This window comes from Cladophialophora immunda, assembly GCF_000835495.1.
Source record: "Cladophialophora immunda strain CBS 83496 unplaced genomic scaffold supercont1.1, whole genome shotgun sequence".
Classification (NCBI taxonomy): Eukaryota; Fungi; Ascomycota; class Eurotiomycetes; order Chaetothyriales; family Herpotrichiellaceae; genus Cladophialophora; species Cladophialophora immunda.
In genome coordinates this window covers 2,840,532-2,868,038 of record NW_015622541.1, presented here as the reverse complement: position 1 = coordinate 2,868,038, position 27,507 = coordinate 2,840,532, and the positions used below count along the sequence as shown (strand labels likewise).

Sequence of the window (27,507 nt, the reverse complement as noted above, 5' to 3'; positions counted from 1 at the left end):
CCAATTTCTTCGCCGCGGCCTGCATGTACTTCGAAGCCTGGCTGGGCGACAAATACCATATAAGGGGTCCGATCATCTTTGCCAACGCCTTGATTGCAGTCTGCGGATTGTGTCTCCAGGCTTGGTCCACCGCTGCGAGCACGCAGTACCTTGGGGTTTTTCTGGTTTGTGCAGGCTCGAATTCGACAATTCCCACCGTCATGGCATATCAGGCAAACAACATTCGAGGACAGTGGAAACGAGCTTTTGCCAGCGCGAGCTTGATCACATTAGGTGCATCGGGAGGCATTGTCGGCGCGTTGGTCTTCAGATCGCAGGATTCGCCTCAGTACCTCCCAGGCATTTATGCTTCGCTTGCGTAAGTGCCCCCATTGTCACCCGCTTCAAGATCGGACTAACGAATTGTAGATCCTGTGCTATCGCACTTGCAGTGGTCACTGGCTTGATGATATATTTCAGGAAGAAGAACAAGGAAGTCGACAGTGGTCAGGCTGTGATCGAGGGTTTGCCGGGCTTCCACTACACACTCTAAGCAACTGTATGGAATCAGACTTGAGCGTCAACCGAGTCGTGCAGGACTTTAGAGTAAGATCAGGCAGATTGGCTCATGTCGTAGAATACATACAAAAGACTGAAATAGAGGAGTGAAAATGCCAAGTATCTGCAAGCAGTCTCAACAGAGCCCTTTGCGAAGCTGTCACTATCCTCAACATCCAGAAGCATCGTGAATACAATCTCTGATTCTGCAATTCTCTTCTCAATGCTATGATGGTGAGATGGGGCTGCAGGCACGGGTTCGAGGGTCAAAAAAACCCCCACCCCCAACGTGGCATCAGTGATTCTGTCCGAATAACAAGCTCGCAAAGCCTTTTAGAAAATTCCTTGCCACTGTTGCTTGGAAGCGCCACATGCTCTTTGCCTGATGGCCTGATTAGGCGGGCAGGAAGCTGCGCGAGTGCCGCCACCGTAGGGGCGAGACTGTCTTGACTCTTTTTTCACTTTGGTACCCAGTCCTCGGAGACCGGGACGAGAGCGACAACCCCTCGTTGAGGACAAGGCTGCGGCACATTTAGAGCGCCGAAGTAGTTCGGTAAGTTCGGTAAGTTCGGTATACCCACCTTTCGGTACAACGAGCTATGCTTTCGAGGCGCCTCTCGGTAAACAGACGGGGAAAGGTAAGTAGGATCCACGATTCCTGATATTAATCCCTGGGTAGATGGTAGTTAGAACAGCATCCAGACGAACATGGCTTATGTTACAACACGCTTCAAATGTTTTACCTGCCCAAGTACCTAGGTACGTACCACGGGTTAATGTTGCATTGGATTATTATCAACCTGGTGCCACGGAACTAGAATCACACCGTTCCTCTAATTCTCGTCAAGTCGGCTAGGCACATTGCATTCATTCTGTCTCGCCCCTGGGCCAGCTCGTTACGTTTGACCATAACGAATCTTCGTGAGACGGTCTGCCAAAAGCCCATCCATCCGTGAAATTTACACATACATTCAAAGCCGATGCTGCGCCATCGCCGTTCATTATTAATCCTGCAGCCAACAATCCCACCGCCCGTACACGCAATAGCCGTCATCATTTGAACCAATTTCTGTTCGACTGAATCACCGCCGTAGGGCCAAAGTCCCCATAGCAATGCCCCAAAGCAACCTGTGTTCGGGGGAAGGAAGACGAACGCAAAAACAAGACCGACCATAGCAAAGGTGGCCAAAAGTCCCAGATCATGCGGTGCTGACTAAAGAGCCGAACAACGAGCCTGGAGAATATCAGTTCTGCTGCCCGAGCAGCCCCTGGGCAAAGCTCTCTGAGAGCGTCAGAAATTGTCCGCAGCGCTCTCTTCGCACTGTCAAGGTGTGCGTTACCCACTGCAGCTCCACACCGCCACAACTAAAGCATAGACTGTGCTGTCGCCCACAGAGCTCCACCAAGGAGTCATGGAAATCCAAGCTAAAGGTCAACGACGACGAAAATCTGGTGCTCCGCTTCCTGCTTCGCTCCCTGCTCCGCTCCTAGCAATACCAAGGGGGGTATTGTGAGCGGCTAAAGCAGCGGGAATGGGTAGTGTTTGGGTTTGAAGACCCTGGGCAGGGAGAGCAGCACCAGCTGGACCGTAAATATGATTTGGCTCACGTCTGGCAGAGCTAGCACCGCTTCCAGGTACTTCAAGGTAGAGACCATGCGGCCCAGGTGGTTGAGTTGCTGGATGCCGTCTAGGAGTCCCACGGCCTACTCCGGTAAGTGTGTTAGAGGGAATTGGATCTAGCATAGCCACTCGTACCCCAGGAGAATTGAAGTCAAAGTTACCAAAAGGGCGGCCCTGATTGGTACCGTTGGGAGCGTTGTCACCTGGCCGGCCAAGGTCGCTGAAGGCTGCTGCGGCAGGAGCCGGCCTGTAGTGAGTGAAGGGGAAAAGAATAGGTGGGTTGACTGCTGGATTGGGAGCCGCTGGATATTGGTTGTGCGCTGCCGTGCGAGGAGCTGCCGGTGCAGGCTGCTGCAACTGTCCATCCAAGTGACGTTGATGCTGCAACTGTTCATGCAAGTCAAGTTGATGCTGAGCGAGATTCAGCTGTGCTCGCCTATGGAGGTCAAGCAACTGTTGCATGTATTCCTCTGAGTTCGGCGGTGGCCCCCCTTCATGTCCACGTGCACCTTCCAGGCGATGGATACCTGCCAAGATGTCCTCGAGCTCTGGATCTCGGCGAAAAGCTTGGAGACGATTGACACGGACTTGCAACTCCCGAAGTCGGGCCTGGCGGTTGTCCAGACGAGCAGCACGATTGTTCAAATCGCGCAGGAAAACCTCGGCGGCGGGGTGATTCAGCAAGGCTGAGGGGCGTTGCTTGGGTTTGTCAGTGTCGATACGCAATTGGCGTTCATCGAGCTCGGCATCCATGGCTTTGGCTTTGGTGATGGCGCCCTTTTCTGCCTCGTTCGCTTCACTTTCGTGCCGGTTGATGCCTTGCTCGTCATACAAGACACATTTGCCCCCAAAATGAGAGTAGGCATTATTACCCAGATGCGTTATGTCTGTGTGGCAGATATAACACATGAGGCAGCTGCATCTTGTGCATCTCATTTTGTTGCATCCAAAGTCCTTCAGGATTTTGGCTTTGCATTTGGGGCATGTTCGAATAATGGCTTCCGACCGCGCCTCTTCCACCAGATGTCGCGCGGACAAAGTCTTGTCGCGATTACTCTCCTCACAAGACTTTGGAGCGTGGCTGTCCTTCCTGCATCTTCTGCATGTTGCGCGAGCACACTCCGGATTCTGGCAATAGAAGATGGGTTCCTGTACCACATCCAGGCAAATCGCTCTGTATTCACAGCACGAACATTGCTCTAGTCCTTCAATGTTAGCGGCCATGATCTCGGCTTGTTGCTTGTTAAGTTCCAGACGGTCAAAGGTGGTGATTGGGACTGCTCTCCCAATATCCTCATGAGACAGCTCCGCGGTACAGCCACCAGCATCCATACAGCGCATCTCATACTTCAGCATTCCAACCTGATTGTCAGCCAGGCCTTCCACACAAGTGAAGCAGAAGAAATGAGGGACATCTGCCATGCAAGAGACAATACGGTTGAGGGGAGTCTCTGTGTCGAAGCAGCACTGGCATTCCATGATCGCACCGGTCTTGATGTGCTCGGCCAAATTTAAAGCTTCAGCCTCCTCCTTAGCTTTCTTGGCCGCCTCTTTAATTCCCTCGCGAACGAAGAATTGTTTGGCTGCCTGCAGTTCGTTGACTCTGTTGGCGTACTCTGCTGGGATGCGGCGGTCTCCTGCCGACAGCATGTATTTCTTTTCCAGTTCGGTCCTTGGTTTGATGTAACGCTTGTAGGGTCTGGGCTGGAGCGAGTAATACTGATCTTCTTGTCCCAGGATGGTGACGTACGAGTCGAAGATGGATTTCTTCTCCTCTACTACTTTGGCGATGTAATGGGAAGGGACATTCACGAAATTTTTCGCAAGCAGAATGATGGCGTCTTTCGTGTACATTTGGTCCTTTGGGAGATCTCGGTTCCAGGTGATGGTAACGCCGGTTCCATCCTCCGCAGCCCCCTTGGCAGGAGCCATCCGGTTAGTAGGACGTTGCTTGGGATATGACTGCATCTCCAGAATTTCCATTATGATTTGTTCGACAATGGGTGGGACGGTGATGTCGACAATTTGCAGGTCACCTTGGTTGAAGTACTGAGGTTGTGGAGGAGCATCTTGAATTTTCTTTTCGACGTATGCGCGTTCAATGTCTGGGAAGACATCGATAACGCTAGCAAGACACTTCTTTTCGAACGCTGTTTTCCCGTCACCTTCTGCTTCATCGTCGCTTGACTCGGAATCGGAATCATGGATGACATACGGAGTCCGAATTGCTTGCCGTAACTTGGTCGCCTTCCTCTCCAGTTTGAGCAGCTTTTCTGCGTCCCACCTGTCACACAGCTCCTGGTGTCCCTCAACAGTGCCAAGGACTACTGGAAAGCGCTCGTAGCCTGGACCTCGATACATTTTGACATCAAGCCGACCATCGACATAGTAAGGTGGCTGTTGCGTCGCCTTCTTCTTCTTCTTCGTCTTCTTCTTCCCGGACTCTGTGTAACGTTGTGTAATATTGTTTAGACTTGAACCAGTAAAGGCCTGTTCGGGTACAGCACCATCTCGGCTGAATCTGTGATGCTGTGGTTGCAGACCAGGACTAGCTTCTTTGCCGTACATGTCACCCAGAGCGCAAGAGGAGGGCGGATTTGCACGGCGCTTGCCACGATCCCCGGGAGCAATTTGTGGTGAACCGGCTGAGGAGCTACTGGGAGTCCATGTTCGCTTGAGGGTTCGCGTAGGACGGGCAAGACGGGCATCCAGTTCGAACTCCGTATCGGAGACATCAGCGTCACTGGATGAGATGGATGGCAAAGCTGTGCTGAGTGGGCGTCGACGGAGAGACTGCTGGCTAGGCGACTGTTGAGGAGGTGGATCATTGTCAGACTCATCGTCAGAGACCTCAATGATGATATCTTTCTTCCGGGTTACCATGCCCGAGAGGCGTGTGGGAGATCGATATGTCACACTGCGAGCTAAGTCGTGCCGGTCGGTGGGGATATCGGCCAGCCTAGAAAATTGACGGTTAGTGTCCAGGACTATGGAGACATGCTCAACTTTTGCAGGACTGAAACCTTTGGACCGTTGAGGCTCTGAGGGAATTGTGCAGGCCAAGACCGCCATTCCAAGAGGACAAGGGAGTTGAGCGGGGAAGACCTGCACGCAAACACAGTTGCTTACCGAGGGGTCATAGGCTGATAGGACATATTGACGGGCGACTCATGAGGTCGAGGTGAACCAGGTCCGCCCATGCAAAGAGCCTTTGGATATCCGTGGGTTTGGAGTTGGTCGATTTCTCAGGTTGTTCTCGTGGAAGTGGCCTTCTCTGCGCAACACGATGGGCTGCACAGGCTCAACTTGAATTTCAGACAGAACTCTATGACCCGGCGCCTTGGGCGAGTGTAGGGAGAAAGGTATGAAGGAGCTGCCGCTGCCTGCGCTCGTACCAGTAATCGAGCCTACTGCTTAGGCGCAGTTGGTGAAGTGTAGGAAGGATAGAAGATGCACCAAAGGGGTGAACGAAGTGGGATGGTACAAATGTAAAAGATGGGAAGCCAAGAGAAGAAAAAGAACAAGGAGTAATGCGGCAGAAAGAAAGGATCTGTGAAGCAGCAAAATTCTAATGGGGAGAGCCTTGTATGTTTATTTGGTTCCTGCGCAGATCCGACATGGTCGAGTGACGGGAAGAGGTGAGGTCGAACTGGATGGTGCGCGATCCAAGGCACCCACCAGGTGCTGGCAGAACTGGATTGGATCAATTGACGCGATAGCAGTAACCGGGTGAGCTAGAACCCATTGGATAAGAGGGCGGCACCACCGGAGGACGCGGAGGGCGTCAAGCGCATCAATCGCAGGAGGTTGCAGATACGAACCGCAACCACTGAAGGACGCTGCTGGCAGCGCCGCACGGAGAGGGAGAGGGAGAGGGAGAGTCAGAGGAGCCCAAAAGAGCCAAACAAGGCGGCGACGGAGGAGGGCGAAGAGGGCGAGGAGGGGTAGCAGAGTCCCTGCGTCCTGTCATTTGTTTCACTTCTTGTACGAGGATGAACCAGTCTGGAGGCTGGGGGTGTGGCTTCGAAGCAAGGGAGGAAGGCAGAAGGCGGCGAGGCTGGTGATGAGGCTATGTTCGACGTCCATACTGAATTCCATCTCTTGTTTCCCTCCTTGCATCCCTTTCCCGTCGATGAAGTCAGAGTTCAAATGTCGATCGAAAGGCTCAAAGGCTCTCTAAGCCTCGTTTGGGAGCCGCAGTGATCACGGGCCTTTTTCGGGTAAACCCAGCGACCGCAGGCTGTCTCTTGACTGCACCTCAGCCCTCCACCATGAGAGCATCTTTACCCGCCCACCTGCAAAGCCCCCGGAAGATGCTCTCTACGCTCACAGGAAGCGAATGACTCTACATTTGTGGTCTTTGTTGCCTTTCACCCAGGTTTGACACTGTTACTTTGCAACGTAGGTTGATGCGCCTTGTGACAGGACCGCATGAAAACTTTTCCCCCCAGTTCTTCATGCCCTCCACTACCACTTACCTCGTTGTTTGCTCATTAGCACAGGCATTGTTGGACACTAGATAAGATGGCTTCCATAGAAGTGCCCCCAACCGCGACTAAATCGGCCTCAAAACCCCCCGCTATCGACCCTGCTTCTCAACCACCAGCTCAGTCGCCAGATCTGATACTTGTGGCTGCCACCCCTCTCGAATATGTCCAGACGGCATATCTCAATGCTGAAGAATGGCAAGGGCCGCTCACTCTGGATCAATACCTGGAACGCGAGGTCATCCTCCAGGCAGTCGATTTGACAAGAGATGGTCGCATCACCGGGTGGATTCTGACGTCTGACGCCTTACCCCCAAACCCCGATGGTTCGCGACCCATACTTGCCTGTTGTGAGAGCCTTCTAGTTCAAGCATACGTGGCGAAAGATGGCGTGGTGGACAGGACCCAGGCCCATGGCATTGCCTCGGTTTATACGCGTCCCGAATACCGCGGAAAAGGGTACGCTGGCAGAATGATGGCAGAGCTGGGGAGCAGATTGGAGTCGTGGCAGACAGCGCCTGGTGCAACCAATCTATTCTCGGTTCTATACTCTGACATTGGCCAGAAGTTCTACGCCAGATTCGGCTGGAAAGTGTTCCCGAGCAACCACATTCATCTCGCTCCGATGGATCAAGGTGCCTATGCTTCCGCCAGTTCCATGTTTCCTGCTGTTGAAGACTTAACGACGGAAGATCTGAAGCATATCCCCACTGCTGAGTACCTTGAACATCGCCTGCATGCGATTTCCGAGGCTATCCCGGGCATAAATCATATTGCAATCCGTCCTGACGTCGAGCATTTTGAATGGCACTTCGCCCGAGAGGAGTTCCAGACAAAAGTCTTGAATAAAGGTTTCCCCCAAATCAAGGGCGCCATCCATCGAGCCACCGGCCTTGCTCTGATCTGGTGTCGCGTGTATGCTGCCAAGGAGTCTGAGTGGCAACTGCATATCCTACACACTGTTATCCCACCTTCGGTGGAGAATTCAGTAGATACCCAACACGCAATGTCGGCACTTCTTTTGAGAGCACAATTAGAGGCACATCAGTGGGAGATGGCTGCGGGTGTGGAGGTCTGGGATCCTTTGGAGTTGGTAGTTGCCTCGGCTCAGAGGCTGAGGACAGAAGAGCAAGGCAAGGTGGAGATCATTTCCCGCGACAAAGAGCATTTGTGCAGTCTCAGATGGGCGGCGGGACCGGGCGAGGAAGTTGTTTGGCTCGCCAAGGAGAAATACGCCTGGTGCTGAAGGCTGAGGCTTGGAGAACAGCAGCCTAACAGCGTCGTCTTTCTGAGTATCAGAGCGCATACGATAACTCCCTGGTCCCGGCGAATTTCGAGGTGAGTCCAAACTTTGTCGTTGCACATTAGAGTCGCACATGGCTTTGGTTATGGACTTTCCCAAATGGAGGCTTGAAGCTGCCTTCTAGATTATATAGCGAACACAAAAGCCACGATCTTTCACCCTGAGCCCTACCTAGTACCATCCTCTTGTACTATGTGTTCATTTCCAGGCCTACTTTCGCCCGGCATTTCGTTGGGGTCTTGTCTCTACTATGCTTCGAGTTGACCTCGCCGACGAACCAGCGTTCTAACAAGGCGAATTACTTCTAATTTCTCGCCGTGCCAAACCAAAGTCGCCTCAAAGGGTTTCGCTTGGGATATGTTTGTTAACCACGTCCCGCTAGGTCTTGGCAGGTATAAGAGCGTGTAAAAGAGACAGTCGAGAGGCGCGACCTCTGAGGCGCATGGTATGGCTGGATCAAGGGGGCCATGCGCTGTGGATGAAGGCACATTGGTCCTGTAGGTTGTTTTGCATTTGTAAGCGGTGGTTGTGGAAATGCTGCTTGATGCCTCAGTACAGTACCTAGTACAGCACTTTCAGCAGCTCGGTTGGCACGCTGTGGCGACGGCGATATGTAGACGTCTCTAATGTCCACGATATGTCCAGAGCGCGCCCCGGCCGTTGCAATCCACACTCTAGCACGCCCATGAGACTGACTCAGGACAAGAAGGCCCACCGGCTCTTCTGACGACCTTGCTGACAAACACCCCTGAGGAAGAAACTCACCAATTCTGACTGTATCCTTCGCCCTGCTTATTTGGGAGCTTTTCTCATTTCATCAGAAAAGGATTATGGGGGGACTTTTGAGGTCGCCTCGAGGACACAACGCGACTCGGCCGTACAGTGTTGATGTAGTGGTGGTATCCACTGTCCAAGAAAGGGAATAAACGTTGCTTACAGCCTTGCGGCATGGGGTCACCGTCGAAAAGCGTCCCCGATTCCATTTATTGCATGACAATCTCTGGAGTGATATCTTGCTGGGAAGGGGTAGAGGGCTCGGACTTCTCAAAGATCGACTCCCTGGCCGTCCGTCTATTCCGTCCTGAGGACCGAGGAGGACTGGACTGAACGTCGAAGAAAGTCAGCTGTGAACACATGCCCAGTGGCCTGATAGGTAGAGCCAGAGGTGTTTTATCTCCGCCATCAGCCAATATCCTCGTAGGGAAGGTTTGTGGCCAGTGCCGTTATCCGGCTTAGCACATCGTTGCCGGCTCTGTGCCACTTGAATCGCTCGCTTTTTTGCTCCTTAGATCCCCGCAGACAAGGCCTTGGAGATGGATCCCAGTACCGAGGTCTACCTCCAAAAACGGCTTCACAGACACCCCTTGCTGACTGGATCAGGCGAGTATAGACGGTGGATGTGCCGCTCGAGCGCTGTTCTGATTGTTGAAATAAATACATACCCAGTCTCTCACAGGTCCACTCCTGGGTGATAGACCTTGAGCACACGATACAACGCAACCTTTGTACTCCTCGACCGCGACAACAGGGTTCCGACTTGTGGTTTGCACAGCATCACTTATCTTTCTGCGATTCCGAGATGGCGCCATCCAAGGACGGCGAAGGCTTCTCGTCCAATTCGACCGGCGAGGTCTTCAACGAGCTGGGGTGGATGGTTCAGAATGCCAGGGGATACAGGATCCACGAAGAACCATATGCAACACCACGCAAGATCAGAGTGATCCACATCGGCGCGGGCGCTTCGGGAATCACGCTTTCCAAATTCATCGAAGAACGGTGCGAGAACGTCGAGTTGCAGATATACGAGAAAAACAAGGACGTCGGAGGAACGTGGCTCGAGAATAGGTATTTGCTAGAACCCTTTCAATCTGAAGTGTGATGTTTCTTCTTGTTGCAGCAGGAAACCGAGAGATTGCTGACGAGGAAACCATCGTCCAAAAGATATCCCGGCTGTGCTTGTGACATCCCTTCTGCGTCGTATCAATTCACCTGGGAAAGGAATCCTTATTGGTCCCAATATTACTCGGAGTCGCCGGAAATATGGCAGTATTTCAAGAACGTGGTCGACAAGCACGGTCTGATCAAATACGTCCAACTCCAGCACACTGTGACCGGAGCGTATTGGCAACCTGAGAAAGCCGTCTGGGAAGTGCATGTGCGACGGCCCGATGGGACCGAGTTCGTGGATACTTGTAATGTCCTCGTTAATGGCGGTGGGATTCTGAAGTGCGTCTCTTCCCTACTTGACTGCTGCGTGTCCGTTGCTGACAAAGGTGTTGTGTATAGCAATTGGAAGTGGCCAGATATCAAAGGCCTGCATTCGTTTAAGGGTATCCTCGTGCACAGCGCCAATTACGACCCCGAAATCGACTTGAACGGTAAGCGTGTTGCGGTCATTGGAATCGGGAGCAGCGGCATCCAGATCATCTCAAAGATTGCGTCCCAGGTAAAGCAACTCTACACTTGGGTCAGATCGCCAACGTGGATCACCGCCGGGTTTGCCCAGAAGTTTGCTGGACCGGATGGAGGAAATTTCCGCTGTATGGATCATATGTCTCCCTCTAATAGTTAGGCGACGGTGACCTTCTAACCCTGAAGACAGATACTCCCGAACAGCAAAAGAAATTTGCCGAGAACCCAGACTTATTCCTGAAATATTCGAAAATGATCGAGTCTGAGCTGAACGTCAGGTTCAAGTTCATTTTGAATGGGACCAAGGAGGCCGAAGGTGCCAGAGAAGTAAGAAGATGCTTACCAAGAGAATTGCCCAACACACTGACTTGAGTCACCAGTTTGCTCGAAACGAGATGATGCAGAAGCTTGGGACGACGAAACCGGAGCTCCTAGAGGCGATCATACCCAAGAATTTCGGTGTGGGATGCAGGAGGCCGACTGTGAGTTTGTTCCAGAGCGTGCATGAGCACCAACTGATTCGGGGGTTCCTCAGCCTGGAAACGGCTTCCTTGAAGCTTTGAACCAAGAAAATGTCCAAGTCTTCATCTCGCCCATGAAAGAGATAAACGCCAATGGTTTCGTCGATAGTGAGGGACAGCAACACGACGTGGACATTATCATCTGTGCCACAGGGTAAGCTTACAGTCGCGCTGACCATTCGACCGTTGTTGAGACGTTGTGGACATGAGTTGGGCTCGATCGATTCGCTGACTGGTGCATGGCAGGTTCAACACAAGCTGGATTCCCAGGTTCCCCGTCGAAGCAAATGGGCACAGTATTGCAAAGATGTGGGCCAAGGAGGCTACATCATATATTTCCCTCGGAGTTCCCTACAGTATGAATCCCCTAAATATAATCGCTGTGACGACCACTGATTCATAGATTAGTGCCGAACTATTTCATGATGGGCGGGCCTTATGGTCCCCTTGGGCACGGGTCTTTCCTACCCATCATCGAGACGCTTGCGGGCAACATCATCCAGTGCATTCAAAAGATGCAAAAAGACCGTATCAAGAGTCTGACCCCCAAACCTGAGATCGCCGAGCAGTTTAGAGAGCACGCACAACTGTTTCTGAATAGAACAGCTTGGACTTCGGTAGGTGGAACCCTAAAACCCATGTAGAGGCGAGACACTGATACCTCTCGTACCACAGGGATGTAGTTCGTGGTTCAAGCAAGGAAGAATCGATGGTCCGCTGCCAATGTTCCCTGCGTCTCGATTGGTGTATATGGACCTTCTGGCGACTCCCAGATTTGAGGACTACCAGATTGAGTACATGAACTCATTGAACATGTTTGAATTCCTGGGTAATGGCTTTGCCACTCGAGAGTTTGACGGTCGCGACCTATCGTATTACTTGGGGCTGCTAGACGGCGATGATCACCAAATCGACCTCGAAGGCGCAATCCATGACGACCTCGCGCAGCTGAATTTGATACAAAACTAGAGTGAAGAATCTGTAACGAGTATTTGTGCAACGAGAAGAAGCAGCAGATAGAACCAACCACCATGAATCCAAGACAAGAATCTAAGATGGTCTTGACTCTTCAGCTCGTAGTGGAGATACTCGCGGGCCGGACACTATGATCTACCGTATGCCAAGGATACGGTGGATCATTATTAATATGCCTGCGCTGTTCTCGTCTTCAGCCGCACCATTCTATTATTACTCTTTTCAATGATCCGGCCTCATCCCTCGCTTTGCGTGAAGACAAAGGATAGATCGAATACATCTGCACTAGGGACTTCAGACCCGAACACGGATGACCCAAGCTCGTGCATATTTAGGCGTTTTTGGCCGCGTTCAAGGCAAGTCCCTAGAACAGTCCCTTCCTTCTGCCGTGTCTCCACATGAGTTAGCCTTATCAATTGTTCCCTTCTTTACATTATAAGTCGGGCGAACCATGGACGCCTTCCTTTGCCTGGTTGATGCCAGAGCCGTATTAACGTTGCCATATGTATGCGCCCTGCATTCCACCTGTCCCGCAGCGGCTCCAAATCGCTCAACCTTGGACCCCAATTCGCAGTTTCTTGCGCCCGGTAAGTGCTCTTGGCTTAGTTACGACAACGGGACTGGACAACACATGCCGTGTGACGACGGGTTGATTCGGTGTTGGCGACCTGACGCCAGCTTTACCTGTTGTTGCGGACCAACACAAGGCGCAGGAGGTATGCTGATCTTGCGCCTTGTTGAAGTACGTTGATGATAGGCTGACTTGGGCCTGTTCTTCCCCCTCTATCTAATACGCCCGGCGATGCCTGGTCAGTTGATCCACACATATTTGCCTGATAAAAGAGGAACTCCGACTCCTTTTTTGTGATTACTTCTTCTCCCTGCCGACTCCCCGTCTTGCCTGCGAGAGGCACTTGACGATCGCTATCATTCTGTTTCTGCTCAATCCAGTCTCCAATATGTCTTCCGCAGGCCTGAAAAGAGTCTCGCTGGGTGAGGCTGCCGCCCTGGGGAGTCTATATGATGCACGGACCGATTCCTTTTTACCGCTTTCATTGCTGAATGACCGGACTCCAGAGTCTGCAGTCGCCATAGAGGCACGTCCATCCTCAAGATTCAGAGTTATCGAGACCCATGGTCTCAGAGACAAATTCAACGCTATTGAAGTGCACTCTTCCTTGGAGGCTAGCATACTTTCTGGATTAATTGTTCCTTTGCGCTCCGCGGCTTCTCTTCTCGATCGACACGAGAGCAATTTCACAGTGCAAATGTCCCTGCAACATGTCATTACCACATTTCATGAGAAAGTCAACTTTGCAACCCCGGAAATACGGCAGTCTGTTTCTCGAGAGAATATACAGCTAAGCCATGCCACACATGTAGTCTCAGAAATCACATGGGGTGGTCGAAGCATTCTCACAGCAAACTATCAGAGATCTGCTGGCGAGGATGAGAATGCTGTGAGAAGGCTGTTACGGGAGGAATATGCCAAAGTTGAACAAAATACCTTCCAGCAGGAGCCCTTGACTGGAGACTCTTGTCAATTCCGTGACCTGAGCAAATCACTTCAGGTTTGCCTCCACACAGACCTGTCCAGCAGCAACCCGGTACAAACCGACTTAAAGGGCGCCTGCCAGTTCATGCGAAATATACCAAATCAACTGTTGGATATCAACCAAGGATGGGGACAGCCTGTCATCTACACACTCCTCCCGGTTCACTGGCTCTCGCTGATTTTGAACTTTGAACCCGCAGCCGAAGTCATGGTCATCCAGCCCAATGAGGACCTCCTGTCTGATTTCATGAAAACGTTTGAAGAGATTCGGAGTGCTCAGAGACGGCTCAAGGATTACTGGACCTATCTTTCTCTTCGACGTACCCTCGTGCCGGAGGAACATGTCCGTGAAGTCTCTGAGTCCTTTGATCGTGCAAATAAAGCAGAAGGCGTGCTGAGGGTGCAATACGGCATCGCCCTGCGCGATTTTCGAAATGGTCGGATGGGGTCGAAACAGCTGGCGCAAATGCTTGAAAGATTTACGAGTGGCCAATATTCTCCCGTTCAGCTTACTGCCGTGGCAGATCTCTATGCCCGAAAGCTGGCTTTCATTGACCAGGCGACAAGGAATGGGGCAGATTACTTTTCAAATGAGGTTGGGATCCCCACGCCGCGCGGTAACTCGTACACTTTTTACTTTAGCCGCAACGCTATGGACGATATTGCGACATGGGGCCCTAATGCGCAGCTGATTTTCGACTTACTCCAGTCTCGAGACACCCGAAAATCGGTCCGGATTGTGGACTGTGACCGCAGCGGGGGCCCTATCGAGAAGTCCAATATCGTGTACCATCGCGATGGCAACCTGATCACCAACGACTTCAAGAAACTCCAAGATTTCCTCCGAGATAAATGTCTGATGCATTTCGACGGTGCTCATCTCGATACATGGGGAATCAAGAAACCGATAGATCGGAAGCCCGTCAAACTACCCTGTCCGGGAAGAGACTGTGCGCAACAAGCACATCTTCAATGGATCTGTTCCCAATGCTACTCTACCATCGACTATGGCCGACGAGACCACTACTTGTATTGCGATTGCGGGCGCACCAAGTACCGTTACTGGAGTTTCAGGTGCAATGGCCAAGGGCATGGACCAAACTTCGAGCGATATGATGATCGGCAACTCTTGCAGTTGCTTGATGCCATGGATCCGTTTGAAGAGGTCAATATCTTGATCCTAGGCGAGACAGGTGTCGGCAAAAGCACATGGATTAATGCCTTCGTGAACTACCTCACTCACAGCACTTTGCAAGAAGCTATGGACTCTAGTCAAATAGAGCATGTCATTCCATGTTCGTTTGCGACTCAGACGATTGACGAGAGCGACCCTCTCAAGAGACTTATTCAGAGAAAGATCAAAATTGGGGCAGTGGACGAGTTTGAACACGACGCGTCTGATGGCCAGTCGGCCACACAAAGGGCCATCACGTACCCCATTTTCGTTGATTCGGTGATGGTACGCTTGATTGACACTCCCGGCATCGGTGATACCAGAGGTCTGGACCAGGACAAAGCCAACATGGCCGACGTCCTGTCAATGCTGAGCAACTACAAGGAGCTGCATGGGATTCTGATCCTCCTCAAGCCAAACAACTCCCGATTGAACGTCATGTTCGAGTTTTGCATCAAGGAATTGTTAACCCACTTGCATCGCAACGCAGCTCGCAACATGGTTTTTGGTTTTACCAACACTCGTGGTTCGAATTACCACCCCGGAGACACCTTTATACCACTTGAGGCTGTATTAAAGCAGTTCCGAGATGTCAATCTTGGGCTGTTTCACAACACAGTCTATTGCTTCGATTCGGAGAGCTTCCGCTACCTAGCTGCTCACAAGCAAGGGGTGAACTTAGGCAGCTTCGATGACTATTTCCGAAGTTGGGAGCAGTCAGCTACAGAATCTCGGCGTTTGCTCGACTACATCCGCCAATTAGAGCCCCATCAAGTCGAGAATACCCTCAGTCTGAACGAGGCTCGACGGCTGATCCTTCAGTTAACCAAGCCCATGGCCGAGATCGCGCAAAAGATCAATGATACCATCGAGTTGAACCAACGAGATAATGAGCTTTTGCGGAACAGCAGATTGAGCAAGGACGAAATGCTGAAGAAGCTAGACGTGCACCAAAATTCGGTGGTCTTCAGCCCAGTCACTCGCCCAAAGACTGTCTGTACTAATGCGAGATGCATCAGGAAAGTTGACACTCCCGGCCCCAACGGAGAGGACACCGTACACAAAAGTCTCTGTCACAACCCTTGCTGTTTGACCAACGTTCCCGTTGAGAGAGTGGGAACTCCAGAGTTAGTCAGATGCGCGGCATTCGGAGGGTCGCAGCACTGTAAAGGTTGCAGGCATCACTGGACTGAGCACAAGCATATTCTGTACGAACACAGAGAGACAACGAGAACCATCAAAGATCCGAAAGTTGAGATGCTGCTGCAGGAAAATGCCAAGGTCACCACTGTCATTGAGGCTGCAATTAAGGCGAAAGAGGCCACAATCGCGGAATTCAGACACGAACATAAAGAGATTCAACGGGCGGCAGTTCAGTTCAGCCTCTGGCTTAAGCACCACTCCATCACGCCATACAACGACGCCACGCTGGAGTACCTGGACCATCTTATCAAAGAGGAGAAATCTAAGGTTGCGGTTGGCGGCAAGAGACAACGACTTGATGCCTTTGAACAGTATCGTCGCGAATATAAGGAGCTTGTCAACCTCTTCGAGTCGAATCTTGACAAGGGGAGGAACGAAGAGCTCTTGGATGCCAAGGGCGTCGATAAGCTCGTGAAGCAACTTTATTCCCTGAAGCATTACGGTGCGGACCTCCGCAAGCTGCGGGATGCCGTCGTCATTGCGCATGCTGCCTCGATTCGTGAGAGACCATACCATGTCAACGCAAGAAGAGGGTTTGGGATATCCGCGATTGGAATCTCGTCTTTCCAGACCCCGATCAGAACTCGCCCTGCGTCAAATGCCTATAATAAACTGCCGGCCGCAAGCAAGACGCGATCCTCGGCTTTGGCTGCGACTGACGAGAAGCAAGTTATGGGAGCAGGGAACGAAGCGAACCCTCTACCGGGCAAAAGGCATGTAAGCCTACCCGAGGGAAACAGCTCAGCTCCTCCGCCGTCCTATTTCGAGGCCGCCGTGGCCCCTCGGAACTTGCATGAGAGAATAAAGAGCACACGCAGAACAGCTCGGTCGTTGAGCGGCAGGCTGAGTGACAAGGTGTCGTCGATTTTCAGGTGAGGAGTTGAACGTCGGGACAGCTACTTGATGAGAAGAGGGATGGCAGGCATTACTTCGCCAGACCTATCCTGAAGTGATCTGGTGTGTGTTGAAAGGAGAGATGTGTTAGTCGTGGTGATTATTGGCAAGTTGAACAAATGGACTTTGAGCCGTGTGTTGAGTACCTTTGATGCTTTCAGGAGACAACGGCGGACTTAATCTGTCACCGATTCTTCGCAGTAATTGGATCTTGGAGTCGCGTAATTGACCAAGTGAATAGCAGAGGAGACCCCTCTCCCTAATACTAGCATGATCACTTTTGCTTCGCACCCTGAGCAAGTCTTCGTCGTGAATGTAAACGGACCAGACTGATCGCCCATTTGGAAGACATAGCAGAAAACTGGAAAGATTCGCTTGCAACCAGACATTGACGAGGAATGATGAGAACAAGACACAATAATCATTTTCCTCGACTCGACTTTGCTACTGCGACAAGCGCAAAAATGCGCAAAGAAGAGTAGCAACTGCTCACAAAAACCCCATGTCGTTAAACCCGTTTCCTCGCAAACACGCGCTGCCGTCGTCGTCTATACTCAAGTCCCACACGAATATGACCTGGCTCCCGCGACAACCCTTCCCCAGCCCTCCCATCATGTATTAAGCGCCCAGTCATGAACCTTTCGTGCAACCGTCGTCAACGCATCCCGCATAACCCCACAAACTGACCCGAAGCCGCGATACGCCCCCCTCTAAGGGTAGAGCAGATTGTGTGTTGTCACATTTAGAGGAGGTTGAATTCAGGCGCCGTCTTCGCGTTCTCGCGCGCGTCGCGCAGAGCAGCGAGAGGGCGCGGTTTGGGGAGCGTGGCCAGCGCCGACGAAGGGGTTTGCGTCTTTTGCACCTTTTGAGGCATGTAGTAGACGATCAGGAACGGCGCGAGGGCGGTGGCCGTGGAGGCGAAAAAGGTGCCGATGGTGAAGTGAGACATTTTTCGTTTGGTTATGGGTTGATTTTGTTTGATTTTGTATTGCTGATTCTATTCAAGCGTGCGTGGGTGCGAAAAAAGCGTGGTGTTTTGTTTATGGTGTACCGACGTGTCTAGCGCTGAACCAAACGAGGGACACAAGTGAAGGAAGTCTATAAGGAATGTAAAGGCTAGAAAGGATCAGGAACCGTGCAAAACACAAGGTAATTATAGGCCGTTGCGGGAAAAAAGGAGGGAAAAAATGAAAACCGCGCAGGCCATCGAAAATTTGACACGGTAGAGCAGTCTGGAAGCCAAAGGGGGCCCGTCTGAGGCGTTCAGGGGCTGGGGACGAGGTGCCACCCGCGATCTCCAGGCTTTGTTACCCCGTCGAGTAAAGGAGAGCGAGCGGGCTTATGATTAGGCGCAGCCTTGTCGCGGTCGGCTGGGCTGCCGGCCGCTGGCCGCTACAGACGAGGCTGCAGCGCTGAATAAGCGAGGACGCCAGCAGTGACATCACCCGCAGGGAGAGCTGCCACCGATAAAAATACAAGGGAAAAACCGCATCGATCGCAACGGGCAGTCTTGCTTTGGCGCTCCGTTGTAGATATTAGTCTTTACTAGCCGTGTCCACAGCTATGGCTCTTCACAATCCAACTCTAAACATGCTTCCCAGGATCAGATGGACCTGTGCGTCCTGTCTTCAGCAACAACTGAAAGTCCAGCAGCGCCGGATCTCCACCTCTAGCCTGCGCAAGGCTTCTCCCCCGATCAGCTCTGGGACTCTGGTGCAACACCGCCCAGTACGGGGTGTGCGATACCTTTACACTACCGCACGGATGCTCCAGGAAGCACCTGACGAACAGCAGCAAGCCGTGCCGCTGGGCGACTTCTATACCGAGCTGCTATCGACTCCAATCCAGAAGCATCCCACAACATACTCAGACCTGCCTACCTTCGTGCAACCAGGCGACGAGTCAAAGATGGAAAGAGCAAGGAAGGTATTTGGAGCAATACGTGGGTCGGGATATGAACGGCGGACGTCAAGCACGCCCGACTCGACGTGGCGCACAATCAACGGCGTAGCGGTCCCTCCCAAACCTGCCGAGCCGGACAATTGCTGCATGAGTGGCTGCGTGCATTGCGTTTGGGACGATTATCGAGACGATGTGGAAGAGTGGGCCGCCAGACTTCACGAGGCGCAGGCCAAAGCGCCGAAGCATCGGCGAGGTGCTCCCAAGGTCGAGATGGCGAGACCCGAAGTCCACGAGGCGTCGGGAAGCATGGACGATGATGGAGGCGGGAGTGAAAGCCTCTGGACAGCACCCTCGTCAGAGGCTAATGAGGAGGATATCCTATTCAAGGGGATTCCTATTGGCATTCGAGAGTTTATGGCTACGGAGAAGAGGATCAGAGATCGGAGGCGTGCTCGGAAAGAGAAGGGCCAGGTGGAGGACGACGATTTTATGTGATGATCAGTCCCAGAATACGCGCCATTTCACAATGCTTAACACCAGCTATCCTCGAGGCGGTCAACAAGATTCAACTTTCAGACCGCTGGAAGTATGGGGGTCTTTTAGGCTGCAGCCAAAATGCCACCAGTTAGGCTTGTCTCAAAGACATTTGAAGGTCCACTGGGCCCTCTCTAATGGACACACCTCCTTCCAGGCCCAAAAAGGACCATCAGACGGCAACAAACCGCGAGGCTCACTTCACAGATCTGTCCACATCCCCGACCCGACTGTTGAGGCAATTTCGCCTGCTCATGTTCAGCCTCTATGTTTCTGATGTCAAAAGACAAGATTTGAATCTGGTGGATGTCTGACTTCTACAGACATTAGGGAAACAACATCCAAAGGCGGCATTGACTGCTGGCTGTGACGTGATCAATCGACAATCACGAAATACGGAAGAATACCGTGGGTACTGGCACTGTTCATTTCTTTCCGGCTATCGATACAAATTACAAAAGACTATGGGAGACAGCTCTTGGTTTCACCAGCCAACAATTGCGGCTGGCTACTTACGCTCTGCACCACGTGAAGGTGGCTGTCGAATTGCAGAGCCCCCTCCTCTTTCTGCTGACTTTCTTTCTCAGCCTTTGGGTTTTCCCACTTCCAATCTCCCGGAACCCAAACTCCATTCAGATCCCTAGACTGGATCAATCCTCCCATGGGTCCTTCACTTCTCCTCTCCAGTGCCTGTGGCTAGTACCATGCACCGGGGTGGGGGTCGTACTCAGGGTACGGATGGCCATACTGGCTGCTGATGGTGGTGTGGCGCTCAAAGTGGACGTAATGGGAGCGCGAGCTTGGTGTTGGGCACTTTCTGGCCTTTGGCCGATTTGGCCGAGTTGATAGAGTGCTTCTGACTGTTGGCGTGGGGGAAGCAAGAGGTGTGATTCTGGCAGGAATTGCGGGCTCACTGCTGCGTTGTTGCTTGGAGCTGCTGCAACCCATGTTGTCGACGTTGGTTGTATTGTTTGTCTTTGTGTTTGGTGTTGTGTTTTGAGAGAAGTTGTTGAGGTGTCAAGTTGCTGTGTTGGAGGTCGTGGTATGTGGTTGTGTGGCTTGTGTGATGTGATGTGATGGGTTGTTGACTTTGATGTTTGAGAGACCGCTGGGTGTATCGATGGGTTCTTGAATAAGAGAGAGACTTGCCTGGGGAGGAGGGTGTTTATATACTTAAGAGCAATCGAGATGGGCATGGTAGATTACAGCGAGCCATATACAAAGGTTTCATCCCGTCTACACAGGCCATTTCGTTTTGAATGGATACCCAATCAATTGCTGCAGACACTTTAGGACCGGACTGACTAATCTATCGTTTCGATGGTAGAGTGACTTTTAGTCTGCTGGACAATGACAGGCACAAGTACAAGCATGGAGCATTTCGCATGTTTTCTAGCACTGGAGTCACGCTCACGGCTACTCTTCTGGTTCGCGTGGCGCGTCGAACGCGGCTCAGTTGGAAACGGACAAACTTTGACGTTGATAGACCCATGGTTAACTGCCGAGCCAATTTGTCGAGACTGATGGCTGTGTGCAATACCCCGAGGACCACGTTAAGGATGAGGCCAAGGGTCACAGTCTGCAGTCTTCCGTGCCTGTCCTAATAATGCTCCCAGATGCCTCGACTGGCAATCTCCCCGACGTTGCCGTCCAGGTCGCCAAAGTACACGCTCTTCCCACCCCGGGGCCAATTGACCCGCCCGAGGATCTCGACGTCCTTGTCCTCGAACCACCTCTCCCACGCCTGGACATCGGCCGGCGAGGCCACGGCGAGGCAGAAGTGCTGGTTCAGCCGGCCCGGCCTTGCCACCGGGCTGGAGGTCGGATGATGTGACGATGACTGACCGGCGGTGGCATCTGGCGCGGCGGCGAGCAGCAGATCCAGGATGTCCTGCGAGGGCCCGTGGCCGGGGATCGTGCCACGGTTGTCGGGCATGGGACTGTCCGCGGCGGTGGCGCCGAGCTGGAAGAGGAGCAGTGTTGTCTGAGACAGGGCGAAGCCGGACATGCGTGGCTAGAGCCGTAGGGTTGTGACGTGAGCAAAGACAGCACCGGCAAGAAGGGGGGGCTTGCAGAGAAAGACCATTCCCTCATAGCGGCAAAGCAGGAGGAGAGGAAGCTTTACCGTGTTCATGAATGGTTCGACGTCAAACACGTTCTTGTAGAACTCGGTCGCGGCCCCGACGTCCTTGACCATCAGGCACGTCTCGAGGATGTGTGTGATTTTCGGCGGCTTTGGAGATGTCGAGTCTGGTGCCATGTTTGTCTTTGATGTGCTGAATCTTTGACAGATATTTCCCGGCCTAGCTGAGAAGAGAGGTTGTTTTTGCACCTGCAATCTTCTCACGACACAGAGGGATCCCCGCCTCATATAGTCGATCGCTCGCCGTGTACTGGTGATGGCTTCTCGTATGCATCTTTGCTCTCTTGAGCGAGTGCAGTGTGGTTTCCATGCCGTAATATGACGATACGCGACTCGCTAGAAGGCCACGCCCGACTGGGATAGGCCGGGCAGACTCCAGAGGTGTTGTGTAAGCAGCGCAGGTCTAGACTTCTTGGTCCTTTGCGGGGGTCGTGGAGGATTGAGTAAGCGGAGAGGGCTCGGCCCTTTGCGTGTCTGGATCCAATTTTAGTCCGCAGGAATTGCGAATCCGACCAAGGGGGAGATGGATGGACGGGGCGAAAGGTGCGAGGGACCTCAGCCCGTAGTACAAGCGTGAAGATCCCAATTCAGATGCAGCAATTTTACCCAGCTGGGATGAAGAATGACAGCCTGGCCAGCCTCGTAGCCGCCTACAGCCTTATGGAAGCCATTCATTGGCCGGTCTGGCGCTCGGCGGACTGCAGCCAGCATGCGGCCCTCTTCCCCCACGGCGCCCGACCACGACATTTAAAGGCCATAGAAATGAATCCACCGACAAAAGAGCCTCCTTTGAGCGCTTCCTCAGGGGGCTGAGCGGCAATGACGCCCGGTGACGGTCATTATGAGGGCTGGATATAAGACGCCCAAGGCCTCTTCATCGGCTGCCTCACCCACTCCGGGAGCATACGTCCACAGCTATTCGAACTTCACAGGCTCCAACTTACAGAGGTCAGCCTGAGTGCGGGCTCCGACCATCCCCCATGATGCGTGACCTCTCGAGAACCACGATTACCAGCTTACGAAGTCACATTCGCAAACCCTCGTCATCAAGCAAGAGCAATGTGTCAGAGAGAAGAGCTTCGTTCGGTTCGTCCGATTATCGGTCGACCACCCTCGAGCCGAACCACATTATTGTCGAGGACAGACAGATGGACGACGAGAGATGGAGCCGGTTGGCATTTGCCCTCGGTATGCCATATGGCGAAACGCAGCGTCCCAGTTCCGAAGCGACCAAATTCGCCCAGCAAGTCAGAAGTCGGAAGTCGGTGAGCGCCAAAGAGATGACAGACCTCCTCCTACCACTCCTGGTCTCGGTGGCCAAGAACCACAGGATCATGAAGTGTCGGACGAACACTCTTTTCCATCGGGATGGTGTACCGGACGAAGTGCCCGACTTTGAGGTCGAGGGTGGGTGGAAGATGCAGATGCCAACCCCCAAACCCACCATCACTCTAGGCTATTCAAGCAGCGCATTCTCCTCGCATCAACTGGAGTTGCAGCACGGCATCATCTCGAACCGTCACAACGAGCCCTGTAATCTCGCCAAGCTCTCCCAACCGGTGCCAGACGTCTATTGGCCATTTTTCATTGTGGAAGCGCAGGATGAATCAATGCTCGCTGCTCGAAACGCCTCCGCTGGGTCGACAGCGACATGCAACAACGCATTGATGATCTTCGCTGGGGTTGCCGAGGAGCCGCAGAGGTACTATAGTGACATGAATTTCCTCTGGCGCTTGAGCAAAGCTGCGCAGTCCTTTTCCCTCTCCATCAACGGCAAGACAGCTTGCCTCAACACCCACAACTCGGAAGGCTGCTTGCCTCACGCTGTGGCGGTGATTAGAACATATCGGCTTGACAACGACAAAGACGTCGAATCCATGGCTGGTCGGATCAGCAGCATCCTGGTATGGGCAGAAAATTGCAGGCTGCAGTCCATCAGCGACCTGTTGAGCGCGTTTGACAAGCGTGTGAAGCTGTGCAGAGACAACATGGCCCAGAACAGGGTGCCATATGACCCACCCGAGCTTTCCAACTTCAAAAATCCCCCCAGAAGCCGTGCAAGCATCATCAAAGGCGTCATAGCGGAAAGCTTGCCCCGGTGGGCTAGGGCATTCTAGTCGGGTCTGGAGGAGGCATTGCATTTGTCTGGAGTCAGGACTGGTCTAATCGGATTGGAAATGGCGGAGGAATTTGGATAGCGCTTAACGAGTACGACGACTTTGTGCAAAAGCTGATTTATTCCATGAACAACACATCTGGCCTTGTCGAGGCTTAGTGTAACCTGCACCCTTCCCTGATACCAGTCGGGCGTGATGTGATGAGGCTTTCGGGGGGCAGGCACTTCCCGACAAGTCTGAAGGACTCCTCGCATTGCCGCCAGGAGGTGAAGAGGGACCGACTCCTCGAGTTGCAGGCAGTTGCGTACAGGTGTTTTCCTGTGTGACGGGGGTGGGAAGCTGGGGAAGGACGGAGGACGAGGCTGAGGCTAGTGATGCAACCAGAACATCTGGGACGTCAAGGGTTAGATTGGCTAAGTGACGTGCAGACCTGGGTAGAGGATGAGCGCACTGGCCATCCTTTGGAAGAACACAGTGGGTGCATCTTAGCATCCACTGGTATCCTCTCCCCGGCTCGCCTCATGGCGCCGAACAACTCAATTTAGAAGAAAGGGCTGGGCATGATGTGCTATTTCCCTTCCGACTGCAGCTCCCGTCTTCAGCGACCTGCAGATGGATGTCTCGCTTGCGGTGTGATAAGAGGATTCTGCATGAATTGTCGTCGTATGACTGGTGGCTCTCTAAGCGCCCGGGGAGGCGGTGGGTGGTGCTTTGCTTGACCTTAATATCGACCACATCCCTCGCGAACAAACTACCAGCATTACGCGCCAGCCACGTTTCAGCTCAGTCACACCGAAGCTCAGCTTGACTTGCTTGCATATCCTCGTCTAAGGCACATGGACACCTGACATGGCCCAGCCTGGCTTCATAGTGAGTGGTGAACAACAGCAGTCACCCGATGGGCGGAGCCTGATCTCTTGCCGCTTCACCTCTCTCCACTGCACCACCTGGTCTTCAGGAGAATACCAGCGTATCTGGAGGCCGACGACCTGATGACCTGTCGTCTCTCCGCACATACTCTCGTTGGGACTTGCAATTCCGGGCAGATTCCCCCGCCAATGGACCATAAGCTCGAGCAAATATGCACAGCACGTGCCTACAGACGCAAGGTTCAGCCACCAGCCTCCTTTGTTACTGCAGCCTCTGCTAGGGAGAAAGCCCGATGTAGGGGGGTATGCTTGTTTCACTTTTGCTGGACGAATTTTCTCTATCACCTGGGCGCTTTCGAGTATTTCACACGCATGCATTCGCAGTCGGCTGATGGCTGGTCCGGAGGCCAGCCCTTAAAGCCCATCCGCGCTCCCCAACGCTGCATCAGGTCTTCTTCCATCGCCACTGTCTGGGGTCTTTGACCTACACCAAGGCCCTGTTCGCATTCTACCATCCAGACGCCCTGCTCCCCCAAACTCTCTTTCTCACAAACCCTGGGCAAGCATGTCAGCCAGCAGTGGTGCGACTGCTCTTTCCACGGAAGATGACCTTCCCCCTTGTTCCTACGACGGAAGCCACCTACCATGGAAGTTGTTTCGTCAACAAGTGCTTGCACAGCATCGCATCAGAGTCATGGACTCTGCATCAAAGGAAAAACTACCTACAAAGCTCCTGGCGGCGATCGAATCCGAGCTACATGATGTCGCCAAGTATGAACCGCAGAAGGAGCAATTTCGCGAACAAGTCGTCAATGGCCGAGGATTTGGGCCTTCACCCCTCTTCCCTCCCAACCTGCTACCACCTATCGATGATGAACCCCGACTTGCTCGCTGCATGGTCCCTTGTTTCAGCAGGGAGGCACTCCCCGAGCGTGCTATCAATCAGCTGGGCCCGCTGTACGAGCTCAGCATCCCGCGCAGTGGTCTCGGGTGTGGATTTGCCCGCTCGGCCTTCACAAAAATGGAGCTAGCCGTCCTACCTTCGTGGTTGGTGACGACAGGGACTATTGTTCATTTTGAAACAGGGTACATCTCGCCCGGCGCCGCTCTGTATTGCCCCTTCATGGTCTTTGAGCGCGCATGGGGCAACAAGGAGCATCGTCTCGAGGCTGCTAATAATCAATGTGCTATCGGCGGTGCATGGTGTGTCAGGGCTCTTCAGATGTTGTATGCCAAAGCTTGGAAAGGACAGATGATGCCAGAATTACCCATCGCTTTCTCCTGTTCGATCGACAACACAGTTGCAATTCTGAACATGCACTGGATTGACCATGGTCAAGTTTATTGCATGTCGCCACTATGCAAGTTTGATCTCAGCAGGGATGATCACTTCAGCAGCTTCCTCGTCTGGATTGATTCCATCGGTAAATGGGGTGTTACTCATTTGCTTCCTGTGGTCAAATCCGCTCTGGAGCGTTTGCGTGTCAAGGAAGACACGCCACCTCCAACTCCGCGCGCAACCCGGCTGACTCTCGACACCGCATGTCCAAATGATTTGCTGATCAAATCTCTGAAGACCACTTTCGAAAACATTCCTTGGCGGTTCGAAGACGACGAGTTCACGCCCGTCAGCAGTAGCACTGCGAGCTGGGGCAGTCCAATGGTCACTGATCTAACATTTGCGAACCTGAACTATCCAACCATGCCACCCAGACCACACGGCAGCACGCCAACTTCTGCTGTCCAGAGGAAACAATTACTGTTGAATTGGGGGCAGTACTCAACCCCTCCACCAGCATACGCACAGTGCAGTGAACTGGTGTGGCAGAAACGACTCAACCACGCCATGGATGAGATCCACGACCTGCAGCGGCAAATACAAGTGCTCAGGAACGACTTCAGTGCATCCACTGTGTCCTGTCGGAGCGAGCTATCTGACGTAAAGTCAACGGTGAGCTCTGTCCTTCGCAAGGAAACCCTGATGTCACGGAATAGATCGCTCTCTCTGGGCGTGCAAGACACTTGGTCGATGCAAAACCTTGCACGGAGCCCGCTCGTCAACGAAGTTCTCCCAGAAGTTGTCGCGGATGAGACTTCGATACCTCCCCGGAATAGGTCGTTTCACCCACTGCCGTCAGCTAAGCTCCTTTCTCCAGCACTCCAATCCCACGGTCCTCCATCGCCTGGCCTGCCATCCCCCGGCATGCCTTCGCCCACCTTTTCTATCTTCAGCGAGACCACCAACATCGTCACAGTCCCACCTGCGCCGCCCAGGTCGGCCTCTTTGTTCAAGTTCGCAACCCTCATGGTCTCAGGACACATGGCCAGCATGTTCATCCCCAACGTTCTCTTGCGCGTCTTTGTTTTGGGCTGCATTACCGACGTGTGCATCCTGGCCTTTGCCAGCCCTCACCTGCCCAGCTCTGCGGAATACCTCTTGTCATGCTTGAGATCGCGCTAATGGTCTGATGTGCTTTTGTGTACAGTGAGCCATTCAAAATATCCCCCTTTCTTCCTTTCCTTTGTACTTTCAGCGGCGGTGTTCTGGTGATATCTCCTGGCAGGATTAGGTCTATCATTCCTTCTCTTCTTATCTTGTGGGACTTCTCAGAGACCGAAAGCGCATACTGGAGTAACTGAGTCACAAGTGGTGTAGGGCATGTCAATCAATGTAACAACATTCAAAGTCCCATGGATTGGGTTTCCTCCCCTAGGTCCAAGTGGGCAAAGAGACATCTCTCAATTGGGAGAGTACAGGATCTTACACAATGTAAATTAGCGACCTTGGCTGTTTCGAATCAGCCACCAAGAGTTTCTTTGAGCAATGCGAGAAAATTCCCAGAGATCGAGCTGTATTCGCTTGGCCTTTCGTTTTATTTGACAAGGAGACAGAGGAGGAAGTCACTGAAAGGCCCTTCCTTAATGGCGTAATGTCCCGAGCTGCATAGGCGCGAGTGGCCTTTTGTGCGTGCATAGTCTGGTGCGTGTACAGGGATAACACAGGGACAACACAGGGACAACAAGTAGACCAAGTGCGAGATGGGCCCTATTTATGCCGATAGCACGCGTGGGTTTCGGTCCGCAATGTGTCACCAAGACCTTGAACTCCTCGCTATACCTCGTACATTTCTCGGTCTAGGTACACCGTGCAAGTCCTCTTTGAGTCGATCCGAAGCGGGCTCCCCCGGAACATCCCTCCATTGCAAGCAGCGCGGACTCGCGAGATACCACGCCGCTTTGGCTACGTCAAGGGGCGTGCA

At 52.8% G+C, this 27,507-nt stretch overlaps 8 protein-coding genes across 8 annotated transcripts; 5 read left to right on the top strand and 3 right to left on the bottom strand.

Annotated features, from left to right (window-relative positions):
* Positions 1-1,478: 1,478 nt before the first annotated feature.
* Positions 1,479-5,503, bottom strand: PV07_00838 (uncharacterized protein). Its single transcript, XM_016387324.1, has 2 exons — positions 5,288-5,503; positions 1,479-5,117 (listed from the first exon to the last, which is right to left on the bottom strand). Exons 1-2 carry the CDS (start codon positions 5,356-5,358, stop codon positions 1,970-1,972), a joined length of 3,219 nt encoding a protein of 1,072 aa, XP_016254252.1. The 5' UTR covers positions 5,359-5,503; the 3' UTR covers positions 1,479-1,969.
* A 926-nt stretch (positions 5,504-6,429) lies between these two features.
* On the top strand, positions 6,430-8,105 carry PV07_00837 (uncharacterized protein). Its single transcript, XM_016387323.1, has 2 exons — positions 6,430-6,559; positions 6,661-8,105. The coding sequence occupies exon 2, from the start codon at positions 6,683-6,685 to the stop codon at positions 7,889-7,891; it is 1,209 nt and encodes a 402-aa protein (XP_016254251.1). The 5' UTR covers positions 6,430-6,559; positions 6,661-6,682; the 3' UTR covers positions 7,892-8,105.
* Positions 8,106-9,527: 1,422 nt separating this feature from the next.
* Positions 9,528-11,850, top strand: PV07_00836 (uncharacterized protein; the record flags this gene model as incomplete). The annotated part of the gene is made up of 9 exons (XM_016387322.1): positions 9,528-9,793; positions 9,890-10,174; positions 10,235-10,488; positions 10,551-10,687; positions 10,741-10,842; positions 10,896-11,035; positions 11,128-11,237; positions 11,290-11,498; positions 11,557-11,850. The coding sequence occupies 9 exons, from the start codon at positions 9,528-9,530 to the stop codon at positions 11,848-11,850; spliced, it is 1,797 nt and encodes a 598-aa protein (XP_016254250.1).
* Positions 11,851-17,424: 5,574 nt separating this feature from the next.
* PV07_00835 (uncharacterized protein) lies at positions 17,425-17,631 on the bottom strand (the record flags this gene model as incomplete). Its single annotated transcript, XM_016387321.1, has 1 exon — positions 17,425-17,631. The coding sequence occupies one exon, from the start codon at positions 17,629-17,631 to the stop codon at positions 17,425-17,427; it is 207 nt and encodes a 68-aa protein (XP_016254249.1).
* A 532-nt stretch (positions 17,632-18,163) lies between these two features.
* Positions 18,164-20,404, top strand: PV07_00834 (uncharacterized protein). The gene has a single exon (XM_016387320.1). The coding sequence runs from the start codon at positions 18,246-18,248 to the stop codon at positions 19,077-19,079; it is 834 nt and encodes a 277-aa protein (XP_016254248.1). The 5' UTR covers positions 18,164-18,245; the 3' UTR covers positions 19,080-20,404.
* Positions 20,399-21,696, bottom strand: PV07_00833 (uncharacterized protein). The gene is made up of 2 exons (XM_016387319.1): positions 21,244-21,696; positions 20,399-21,132 (listed from the first exon to the last, which is right to left on the bottom strand). Exons 1-2 carry the CDS (start codon positions 21,487-21,489, stop codon positions 20,719-20,721), a joined length of 660 nt encoding a protein of 219 aa, XP_016254247.1. The 5' UTR covers positions 21,490-21,696; the 3' UTR covers positions 20,399-20,718.
* A 460-nt stretch (positions 21,697-22,156) lies between these two features.
* On the top strand, positions 22,157-23,671 carry PV07_00832 (uncharacterized protein). The gene has a single exon (XM_016387318.1). It carries the CDS (start codon positions 22,242-22,244, stop codon positions 23,376-23,378), a length of 1,137 nt encoding a protein of 378 aa, XP_016254246.1. The 5' UTR covers positions 22,157-22,241; the 3' UTR covers positions 23,379-23,671.
* Positions 23,672-24,634: 963 nt separating this feature from the next.
* Positions 24,635-27,090, top strand: PV07_00831 (uncharacterized protein). Its single transcript, XM_016387317.1, has one exon. It carries the CDS (start codon positions 24,813-24,815, stop codon positions 26,706-26,708), a length of 1,896 nt encoding a protein of 631 aa, XP_016254245.1. The 5' UTR covers positions 24,635-24,812; the 3' UTR covers positions 26,709-27,090.
* Positions 27,091-27,507: the final 417 nt, after the last annotated feature.